General features: G+C 37.5%; 1 protein-coding gene across 1 annotated transcript in view; it reads left to right on the top strand.

Annotated features, from left to right (window-relative positions):
• The window catches only part of GABRG2 (gamma-aminobutyric acid type A receptor subunit gamma2), a 102897-nt gene extending 90980 nt beyond the window's left edge, over window positions 1-11917 (top strand). The window contains exons 8-9 of the mRNA XM_004428556.3: window positions 5459-5664; window positions 9474-11917. Coding sequence (XP_004428613.1) covers window positions 5459-5664; window positions 9474-9749 — 482 coding nt within the window. The 3' untranslated portion in view covers window positions 9750-11917. The remainder of the gene's footprint in view (window positions 1-5458; window positions 5665-9473) is intronic.
• The last annotated feature ends 476 nt before the right edge of the window (window positions 11918-12393 follow it).

The raw sequence follows: 12393 nt of genomic DNA, 5'->3' as shown, positions 1-12393 counted from the left end.
TTGTTACACATTTATTAGCCTACCACTGGCTGTTGATTAATTACAATGTGCATAATTATCGTGATGATATTTGAAGACATACATACATAGTAATTGGCTCTTTATAGAAGAGCCATTGAAAGGATTATTTTGAGGAAAATACAATTACCTGTGAAATTTTGGGAACCCTCCCCACCACCACCCCCCCTTTAGGATTATTTGCAATTTGCTCCATCTATTGTATATGGTGATATTTGTCTCGGATTTTCACGTCTTTTTCCCCACATGAGGAAGAGGGCTCACAGGGATTATAACAAAACCCCAGACTCACAGTGTCATCGGAGTCTAGGTCCACGAATGAAATTTTCATGCTACATAAAATTCCTTAAAGACTTAGCTAAGTAAGAATAAAGCTATTGAAAGATGAATTATAAAACCACCATTCTCTTTCATCAGCCATTTGAAAACTAGAACAACATCTCTTGCTCACTTTTTGGCTAGAGAGGCAGTATCATGCAATAGTCAAGAGCTTGGCTTTTGAAATCTAACAAATCTGGATTTCAACCTACATATATAATATGGAATTGGAAATGCCCTTTAATCTCTATAAATCACAATTTCCTCACATGTAAAACATATCATTTCCTATACCTAACTTGTAGTATTTTATTAGGTTAAATGAGGTATTCCACACAAAGTGCATAATGAGGCCTCAGAAACGTTACCAACTATAGGCATTTTCTGACAAAATGATCTGTACCAGGTTATTAAAACCAAGGGCAGAAGCAATTACTGGAAAAAAAAAAAAAGACACCATTTGCATATTTGTCCTCTTCCAAACCTAATTTAGTCTCCCATCTGTTTCAAAATAGTTATTTTGACTTTTTCTGTTATATGTGGTACTTTATGTTACAAGTCCTATTCAACAATTATAATATCTTGTCTAACACTACATGCTGAAACAAACCCAAAATATGTTGAGCCTGTTACTTCAGGACTGTTACTTGTCACTCTGAGTGAATGTATTGCATGACATGCTATGTCTGTCTCTCAGATCAGAATGTAAATGTCTTTTTCACTCCCTGTATGGTCCTGGCACATAGCTGGCACCTCAATAATTATTCAAGTAATGTATGCACTTATCAATGGATGGAACAAATGCATTGATGCATTCCAATCTACCCATCCCAAAAATAGTTTAAGGAAAAGATTTCAAATCAATCTCTTCTCTTGAAGTTCAGACTCCTGCTGGTCAAAATCTCTCTTATGGCCTCTCTGGTAGCTCATTTTAACCATTCATTAAATGAATGCTCACTCACAAAAGACCATGGTGGGAGAAGGGATCAGGGTGAGTGAGCTAACAAATGAGGAATGAGGGAGAGGTCCCTGAGCAAGTAGTAGCTTGGTGCTCCCATATGATCACTGACTACAAGTCAGGCATGTTCAGGATGGTTCCCAGGTCTTTTCTGCTCTTCACAACAACTGCATGTAGAAGTTGTTGAAATGATAATAAAAATTACCACATTTTTAGAGCTAAGGAAGCAGAGGTGCTGCAAGGTGAAATGACTTACACAAGGTCACACAACCACTAGGTGTTAGAGCGGCACCTCGGCTAATGAGACCTAGGTTTGCTCTGAGTGTGAGGCCTTGTCGAAGGCTGTTTGTGGGGAAAGGTGGGCAGCTGGGTTCAGCCAGTTTCTCTATTTTAATTTTGCTGTCTCACTTTTCTACATCAGTACTTCTTTAATTTAACTGCATATTTAAATCACTAGGAGGCCTTTAAACGTACAGCTGCCTTAGTCCAACCCCAAGAAATGCTTATTTAATTTGTCGAGAGCATGGCCTGGGTGTTAGGAGTTAAAAAATAAATTCCCCAGGTGATTCGAATGTGCAATCACATTTTAGAACACTGACCTAATTTTCGCTGGGTCCAATTACTTTTTCCAATGTTTACAATCAAGAGTTAAACCAGATGACCTTAAACACTTGTAGATTTTAGGCTTATTGCCACAGAACAGTTAGAACCAATTTGTTTAATGAGTGAGATAAATAGACTCACATGGCTCAGAGACTCTGGCTGCTTTCTGAGCTCAGACCACCAGAGCATGAGGAACAGTCATCCTGGAACATATAACACTTGAATATAGTTTGGTACGCAGGTCGTAGCTGATGAGGTTTAATCATGGTGTAATGACAATGGATGAAACAATGAAAATGCTAATTGGTATTTTTCACCCAAGTAATCTGAGGTGAGGTAGCATGCCTAGAGAGCTTTGTTTACTTCATGCCAAGACTGGAGGAATTGGTAAAAGCTATGGATATTTTTCATCCACCGCAGGTAAGAGAAGACTAACTTCTTTGCTTAGCAAAACTGGACTTATAAACCTCATCAAGCTATGTTGTTGTCGGTTGGTGAATCAGTTAAAACTCCCATTCGTCCACTTATCATTGTTCTCTTCCGTGTGGCTCCAGGCAGAACCATAAAAATTTTTAGTTAGTGCCATCAAAAGTCGATTCTGACTCCTAGCAACCCTGTGTACAGCGGAGCAGAACGCTGCCTAGTCTTTTTGTGCCGTCCTCTCACCTTCTGGCACTGTATCAGACAATGCTCTGCTGCTGTTCATAGGGTTTTCATGGCCAGTTTTTCTCGGAAGTGAGTGGCCAGGTTCTTCTTCCTACTCTGGAAGCTCCACTGAAATCTGTCCTCCATGGGCGACCCTGCTGGTATTTGAAATACTGGTAGCATAGCTTTCAGCACCACAGCAATATGCAGCCGCCACAGTATGACAATCGACAGATGGGTGATGTGGTTCCCTCACTGGGAAACCTTACATTTATTGAGACTTTACTAGGAACTGGCAATTTATGAGCATTATTTAATTTAATCTTCACAAGAACCCTATGAGGTCCCCCCCACACCATCCCCAGTTTGTAGATGAGACACTTTACCATTCCTAAGTTTCAGTCATGACAACATGGAAGACCCACAGACCCACATCATATCCTGAATTAGGAATCTACAATAGCTCCCAAGTGTCTGGTGCTTCATGCCACATATTATGTACCTATTCACAGAGAGGAAATATAACATTGTAGTTCACAGCAAAGATTTGAAGTCAGAATTCCTAGGCTTGTATTTCGTCTCTATCACTTACTAGCTTGGATAAATTTCTTATTCTTTCTCTGCTCAATTTTTTTCACCTGTAAATAAAGAATAACAGTGCTTTCCTCATTGTGAGGATTTTGTGAGATAATATATAAAGTGCTTGACACAGTCGCTGGCCAAAGGAAAAGATCTATAAATGTTAGCTACTGTTATGTGGAATTAAAACTATCTCCCACAAGTCATCAGTATGGATTCCTACCTTCAAATGTAGGCTGAGTCTCTTTGATCCTTCATATATACACTGTCCATTGATTGTTTCATTTAGTCATTCAACAGATATTTATTGAGTCCCAGCACTATACTTGACTGTGAGGTTACAATGGACATCAAGATGGATGTCTTGTCTGTTGTTATAGAGAATATAGACTAGAAAGGGAGATGGATAATCCCGTAATCAGTAACAATAGTGTAGGAAATGTGCGATAACTGTAGTTTATAACTACAGTTCCCTTGATCATCCCTCTACTCTATTAAAGGCTACTCTTTTCTGTGAAGTTATTTCAACCAACACCGATCTTTCTTTGGAATTTCGTAACAAAAATACACTGAGGTAACGATATTAAGCTAACACTTGACCCAAAAAACCGTGTGGTTCTTGGAAACATACCTAAACTCTTCAAAAATATCTCTGACAAATAAAGACTTGAGAGGTTAGGAAGAGAGATGTTAATTTTTATCTTTGCTCAATCCTTTGTCAAGAGTATTTTGGCTCCATTCAGCCATTTTTAGGGCACACTGTATCAGTAACCCATAGCTTAGAGAGTGAAAAATCTTCATTCTCTTCTCCTGTGAGATGATACTGCTGCTCTGTGGCTCCTTCCCCCTTGGTCCTCAAGTCTCGTGTCTGATTCCTTCTGAATTTCCCCAGCACCTCCATTTGAGGCAAGGGAAATCTACTGTCTCCTGGAAATCTCTTGGTCAGCAGCAGTAGAATTGCACAGCATTAGATAATGGAAAATTCCCCTCTCCCGCTTCCCCATCACAAGTGTAAGTCACAAAGCTGGAGATGGTAAAGGCCTGGGGCTACTGCTTTTGGAGTACAGAAAGATGCAACCAGTGATGATAGGAAATGCTGAATTAGAATCATAGAACTGTAAGAAATAGGTGGGCCTTCAAAGAGTTGGTCCAACAGATTGGGAAACTGAGACCTAAACTAAGTTGACTTCAGTTCCTACAGCTGGAGCTAGAACCTATTTAAATACTGAATCTGTGTTGCCTTTGTTATAAATAACACAGCTTTTACAGAAGGCGAGTGCCGGATCCTTCCCTGGTTGATGCATACAGGTTGTCTTAACTTTGTTCCTGTCATTAAAAAACCATTGGGGAAGGCTAGTTTGTTGGCCCTGTTGTACAATGGGAAAAAGAAGGGTTTTGAAATCAGACATTTAATTCCCATGTTCAAATCCTTCTTCTGTTACTTTACTAACTGTTCAATACGGAGCTGGTCTTTTAGCCTCATTTTCCTCAACTATAAAATCAAAATGAAAATATCTGCCATAAAGATTCAAAGAGAGAATGTCCATAAAATGTTTATTAGAGTACCTGGCACAAGGAGGTTTTCAGTAAATATTAGTTATGATGTTACTTCTGAGATACTTATTTTCATCCTATAGTAGTCTTTAAAGAATTCATCAGAGCATGTCACTCACACACAACCCACCTCCTCTATTCAATACCTTTAAATGGCTTCTCTTTGCACTTTGAATAAAATGCAAACATTTTTGCATGCTCTGCATGATATAACTTGTATCTATTTCCCCAGCGTTACCTTGATACCCTTGCCCCTTCCCAGATGCCAGGTACCCTAAAAATTTTAAAAAGAAAAAAAATGATTTTCCTTCCTCAGAATCTTCCCTTAATTTATTTACTCTGCCAATAGTTAAAAAGTTGATTATTTCTAATTTTTTAAGCTTGGCTTAACCATCACCTCCTCAAAGAAGCCATCCCTCAGCATCCATCCGACTAGGTTCTCATCATCCCTGCTCTTCTCCATGGCGCGTACCATAATTTGTAATTATACTTTTATTTGCTTACTTGATTCATAGTGTTCTCTCTTACTAAAATATAGGGTACATATGGCAGGGACCATGTCTATTTTATTTCTCAGCGTATACTCAGTGCTTGTCACAGTAGCTGGTACATGGTAGGCAGGCGATAAATATTTGTGGACAGAATGAATGAATTCCAATTATACTTCCTTTCCCATTGCTGAGGTTGCTTATCAGAAGTCACAAAACAAGTTTAGTCTCAGTAGTGACTCAGTTACCCAGCTTGCTGATATGGTCATGAAATTTTTGTTGTGCCTCTCTTCAGGTATCACCACTGTCCTGACAATGACTACCCTCAGCACCATTGCCCGGAAGTCACTCCCCAAGGTCTCCTATGTCACAGCAATGGATCTCTTTGTATCTGTCTGCTTCATCTTTGTCTTCTCTGCTTTGGTGGAGTATGGCACTCTGCATTATTTTGTCAGCAACCGGAAACCAAGCAAGGACAAAGACAAAAAGAAGAAAAACCCTGTATGTATCATTTCCCATTAGGACCACTGAAATTTTTGTGCAGAAAGACCACCTGGTTTTGCTTTGGTTTGGTCTTGCTTAGCCTATCTGCAGGTTAAGCCTCAACACTGTGGGCTCCAAGATGAAAAATGAATGTGTTTGGCCAGGACATAGGTTTTCATTATGGCCATTAGTTAATTGAGAACGACCTGATTCACTAAGGCAGACTCTTGCTCTCTTCATTTCATGGGGAGTATAACCATTTCTGAGAAATGCATTCATTTTTCTAGTTGCTATTATTCCAGGTTTCATTGATTTTCATCTTTCTGCTCCTTTACTATAGTATTTTTAAATTATTGATATTTTAAATTAAAATTTTCATCCAAAGCTTTCCATTAGGAAGCCACAAGATTCTTGAAGTTTCAAGGATCATCACACTTTTGCCAATAATTTAATATGTGTGCGCCTGTGTGTGTGTGTGTGTTGCTGCCAGAGGACTTTTATTGGTTTTAAACTCAAAATGTATCTCTTTGTTTTTGAAAGAAACAGCTCATCTATTGTTTGAGAAAAGTTACTTAGTCTAGCCTCCCTGTGTTTTTGTTTTCTTATATACAAAATGAGTATTATAAAAAATGCATCGCTTATGGGGCCGCTGTGAGAAATAAATGCGGTAATGCAAGCAAAAAGCATTTCGTGGTACCTTACACCACAAAAGTCCTTACCATTAATAGTTGATGATGATGGTTGATGTTGATGGTTTTTACAGTTACCAACCTGGGTTGATTTCAGTGATTTGGAAACAGGAAGGATGACTTCCCCTCGCCACCAAACTTTAAGTAGAGATGATGAGGCACAAATACAAATGCGTAAAGCAATTGTCTTTTGTTATGGATGTTGAAGAGAGCACGAAGCTATCCATTTACCAACCTAAAGACAGTGTCTGGCTCATAGAAGTCACCATGAAAGTTAAGGTCCATTCCCTCTCAAGACAAGGGCAAAGGAATTCACCCTACCCTCCTAAATTTATAGCTTTTCCTGGTCTTCTGCTCTAAGGGCCATGAGGGCTCTGATAGTGGCTATCTTTCTGACCCATGGACTTTGGGGGACTGAATTATATAATGAGGGACTCTAGCTGATTCTAGGTTATATCCTGATGCATCTCCAGAAACCCTGGTGAAATTCTACAAATGGCATATGTTTATTTGAATGTAAGAATTTGTAACAGGTAAAGAAAGAAGCATCATTATTCTTGATGATTAATAAAAAGGAAATGCTTATCTTTAATTTCCCAAATATTCATTCTGCTTTATGCAGTCCTTTCCTTCCCTGTCTGTTTGCCTCCCCCTGCCTTTGCATTTTCTCTATCCTTATTTTATTTTCCTGGTTGTATTGCTTTTTGTTTTCTCACCCTCCTTTACTTTCCGTTTCATTTTCCCCCCAAAAGATGATTCTATTGACAGTCAGCTTTATTAACTGCCAGCAGTAACAAGGATGTGGGGACTGACTTTCAAACGAGTCTGAAGTGTCCTTTGGAAAAAGCCCTTTGGCTCTCTCTAACACCTACGTCATTGCAGAGTGGATTCTGTTGCAGACATGGAAACACTTGGATTCTTTAATCCAGAGTCTTGAAGATTACAGAAGAAGAAAAGAAGGCAGAGGAGAAAGGGGATTAAAAATTGACAAAACGAAATTACCTGAGAATTTCCTGCATTTCCCCCTTTTAAGCCAATTAGATGATTTATCAGAACTAGCAAGAGCTTAAGCTGTGAATGAGAAGCTGGAATTACATTTTCCTATTTAATATGCCTTTTGGTTCGTTGCGTCAAGATTCATCTATTAAGGCCTTCTTAATGATAAGTAGAAAATAAAATCACAGTATTTCTATACAGGAAAACCAGGCAACAGAAAGCTTCCTCACAAGTGAACAACACTGGCTTTTGCAGTTAGATAATTGTGGATTAATTTATTGAAGATTTCACTAGCAATCACCAAATTCCATTTTCCAACTTTAGGCCATATATTTTATTCCAAGCTCAGAACTGTCCTTCTGTGTTTATAATTTCAGTTCATTTTACTTACTATGTTTTCAAAATGTATTTTTAATTTATCTTATTTTGTCTCTTTTCTTTTCTTTTTCTCCTTCTTTTAATTAAAAAAAATGCGATTCTCTTTTCTGTCTACAAATCCAAAGCTTCTTCGGATGTTTTCCTTCAAGGTATAATGTTTTTGGAATGGAAATTCACTGCATGCAACTGCTAAATTTAACTATTAACGCTTACATGGTGTTTTATTTTTTTTTTATGAGTAGACATTTAACCATTCGAGATAAAACAGTGAAGATAGAGAAAGTTCTATAGATTTCTAGAGTTGATTCAGCAACACTACACTAATTCACAAAGGTTTTGACCTTATATGAAGCTATAAAGCTATAAACTCTATGAGATATCATTAGTAAAGATGGCCCCTTTAAATGTCAAAGCCAAAATTTACCCTCTCTTCTCAGATGGAAATGGAATCCAATTTTACTGGTTACACCCACCATATACCATATATCCCCTTAAAATTTAACCCTGTAAATCCTAATTCAAAACAGAATTGTTTTTTGATAAGTAAACTTAATCTCCATTGGTCTGAACTCTACCTGTCAGTTCTATAAAAATAATACTTGGGGCTGGCCCTGTGGCATAGTGGTTAAGGTTCAGCACACTCCACTTCAGTGGCCCGGGTTTGCAGGTTCGGATCCCAGGGGCAGACGTATACCACTCATCAACCATGCTGTGGTGGTGACCCACACACAAAATCGAGGAAGATTGGCACGGATGTTAGCTCAGGGCAAATCTACCTCAGCAAAAAATAAATAAATAAATAAATAATACTCTCTTTGAAATGTTTTAAGTTAAAACACCCCTCCCTTCCTTCCAGGTGATCCAGGGGCCTTTTGGCTCTATCATGCAATATTATAAGGAAATTTCTATTCCCAATTGAATTCTAATAGCTGATTCAGAGACACAGGATTTGTATTTATATTATCCTAAAACTAACTCCTTCAAATTAATATTAAATAAATCATTGAATTGTATAGCAATTTTATAATTGGTCCAGTGGTAAAGATTAGATTAGCATCCAGTTAATTGGTACTGGTTTCTTCTAAAATGCTAAAAAGAGTTTGACAGGTAGTAACATTTTTTTCTGAATTTTCACTCACATGTAGGTAAACATTGCTAACATTCTGAAGCTTCTAGATGGTGAATGTTAGACAAAGCATTATATTCCTTTAAAACATAAGCCATACCATTGTGGTATAAACTCAGGAAACTTCTATATTTATATATATTTTAACATTTTCTATGAGAAGGATTTAATACGTTTTCTCAGTGTAATGGGGTATACTATTTGACTATTGGTAAGCATGACACAAATTTTCATTTCAAAATTGATGCATTTTTATTTCTCTATTCTACTCACATGCAACACCATTAAATGCCTTCATGTAACCAACCTCACATCTAATATTTACTAGAATACGATTCCATGTAGTTGTTTGATTTAAATCTTTAAACTTTGAGTTCTTTTGATGTTCAATCTTCTTGCTATAGCTATTAGCTTGATGGTATTATTTTCAGCTGCACTGCTTAAGCTCAAAATTTGAAATCTGCAAATGTGCTATCCTTCTAAGTTCAATTTTACCATTGTAGATCACGATGTCATAGCAATTTCCTGAGTACTCATTTTCAGATTCATCATTCACATTGGTGGCATTGTGGAGAATAGTCTAAGATTTATCAAGAATAACTAACTCTGATCCCCCTCCTTCCCTACCCTTGTCTCAGGCCCCTACCATTGATATCCGCCCAAGATCAGCAACTATCCAAATGAACAATGCCACACACCTTCAAGAGAGAGATGAAGAATATGGGTATGAATGTCTGGATGGCAAGGACTGTGCCAGTTTTTTCTGCTGTTTTGAAGATTGCCGAACAGGAGCTTGGAGACACGGGAGGATACATATTCGTATTGCCAAAATGGACTCATATGCGCGTATCTTCTTCCCCACAGCCTTCTGCTTGTTCAATCTGGTTTATTGGGTCTCCTACCTCTATCTGTGAACAAGTATGGGTTTTATTGATATGGGTCTTATTCACTAAATCTCATGGAGAAAAGATGTCCTTTCTAAGTCCACTTAAATAATCCCGTGTGTTTATAATGATCTGAATTTGTTTCTATGTTCTAACCTGGTAAATTGTATTAATGTCATATTGTTTGCGCCCAACTCTCCTTTGATAAGTGTAATTTGAACTATAATGTTTGCTGTGTTTCAAACCTGCAAGGCAAAGTGAATTAGAGCAAGAACATTGAAACTAAACAAGATATTTTCCAGCTACAGCAATTGAAATAGTGAAAGCCATGACTATTCACAGTGGTGGTGTCCTTACAATTCAAAATGCAATTAGATGTGAAAGGTTCAAAACTGTACCCTGTGTTCATTTGGGATCAAGTTGTGGTAAATTTCATCCCAATAGAATGTCTCCCCCATTTGCGAAAAATTGCAACTCACTTCAAATATAAGAGCCTAGACTAGAAATCTATTACACTTCTATCCCAAGATAGGAAGAAAATTTCCTCCACATCACATGTACAATGATGTAAATATTTCAATAAGGTAGAATGCTTCAAGTTTAATGCATGCATGTCTTTAGAGCCAAAATAAATGGATTGAAGTTAACATCATAAAGTATTGTCTTTTATTCTATGTCTTTGGGCTATAAAAGAATCATGAATGTCGTTATAAGGTTTTGGGTTTGGAATTGGAGGGAAGAATTTTCACTACCTTCTCCCTCATGCATGAAGATTCAAACAGCTTATTGTTTTCCTTGTATGACATATTAACACACTTTAAGTAAAATATAGACTAGGTAATTGACATTTGCCACCTCTAAAGATGCCCAATTTCATAGAATATAAAGTAATTGTATGTGCTTGCCGCTATTTTCTCTTCCTTTTAGGATGATAGATCATAACAGAACTTATTCTACACCTCAAGATCTGCTTCTAGTGATTGTGAGTGCCTTGTGGGCAGAATCATTGTCATTTCCTCTTTGGATCCTCAGCACCTTGTATAGTGCCTGGCACATAGTTGGTGCTCAAAAAGTACGACTTGAGGTGAATTGGCCTCATGTGCTTCTGGTGAATCTCTCTGTGCTGGCCTGGAACTAGTGATTTACCTATTCACATAGGCGTTGTCAAGTGATATTTGATCTTGTAGAAATAAACAGAAGGATCCAAAGAACTTTGGCTATTTATATTCATTATCAAAAATGTTTTTTAGTCAACATCCATACTCCTTTTAGAATAATAATTATGTCCTATCTTTGTGTATGGAAATGAGTCTACTAGGGCATAATTAGAGTTTGTGTATTATTTTTCCAGGTTTAAGGATGAGTCAGCCTTTACCCATCCACAATTCTTCTTGAGGACAAATGACAGGCGTAAGCAGGATTCATACCTGAATGGTGTTCAGAATGTAGTATTCTATGCACTGTAGGAAAAAAAAAAGTACTGATGATTAAATTAAAAATGAAAGAACAAATGAATGACTTACATGGAGGTTGAGGCTATGATTGTGGCCTCATTCAACTATATTGTAATCACGTGAAGTGGTTGTCCCAGACTGCACACATGATGAGTTGAGCTCCATTTTCATGTACTCATCCTGAATCCTTATTTTTCTAAAATAGTACCCTTTGTCAGTTCTTCTTATGACAATCATTATTCTAAGTCGGAATTCAATCATAGCGAGTAAAACTTTATAGGTAATCTAAAAAGAGTAGAAGAGAAGAGAGAGTGGCTTTGTTAATATAAAACCATGTAAAGTCATCATCGAGTCATCTGGATGAATCTTGAAACACGTTTAGCTGCCAATTTTACAAACCTTTAATACATCAGTGCTCTAGTATATAACTTCAAACACATGTAAATAGAATTAATTATTTTCTCGTTTTGAATTGTTAACATTAAATGTTGACTCTTTGGGAGAGTTGTTGGCAAATTTTCAATGGTGAGAAACATGTTATTATTGTCAACTTGCAATGTATTCCATAATGGGGACACTAAAAAAAGCTAGCTTTCCAATGTGTGCATAGTATTGGCAATATGAATATATATTATATATAATCTGATTCTTAATTATCAGCTGCTCCCTGTCTATGTATTTGAAAACCTTTCACAAAGGGAATTGCCTAATATGTGGACTTTTACAATAAAAATGCTGCATTCTAATCCATGGTGGCATGCCAGTGGTCTGGTTGGACTTGTTTGTCTTAAATATTGTGACCTCCTCTTTCCTGTCATTCCCCAACACTGCCTTTCCTTTACGTGAGCTTTATTTGTGAGTAGTGTGATCATGTTTTGCGTGATGATGCTCCTCACTTCAAAAGAACTAAGAGATGCATTTGGGGTGTGGAGTGAAGACAGAAGGCGGACATGTCGTGAAGTAAGTAAAGCTCAAGCTGTCTGTACATCAAAACTTGTGGTTAAGAATATGGACAGAGGTGTCAGTCATAATTGGGATCCCAACTCTACCATTTGCCAGTTGTTCGATAATTGTCAATTCATCCTTTATAAGCCTCCATTTTTATCAACTCTAACTTAGGTATAATAATGCCACCCTATGTAGTGACACTCAACAAATGGTCAAAAGCTCCCTCCCTTCCTTCTAGGGCCTCCCGTGCTCTGCTGCCATGATCCTCCCAC

This window comes from Ceratotherium simum, chromosome 4 (genome assembly GCF_057802395.1).
Source record: "Ceratotherium simum simum isolate JZ-2026a chromosome 4, ASM5780239v1, whole genome shotgun sequence".
Lineage (NCBI taxonomy): Eukaryota > Metazoa > Chordata > Mammalia > Perissodactyla > Rhinocerotidae > Ceratotherium > Ceratotherium simum.
The sequence above is the reverse complement of the archived record's forward strand: the minus strand, read 5'-3'. Positions and strand labels throughout refer to the sequence as shown.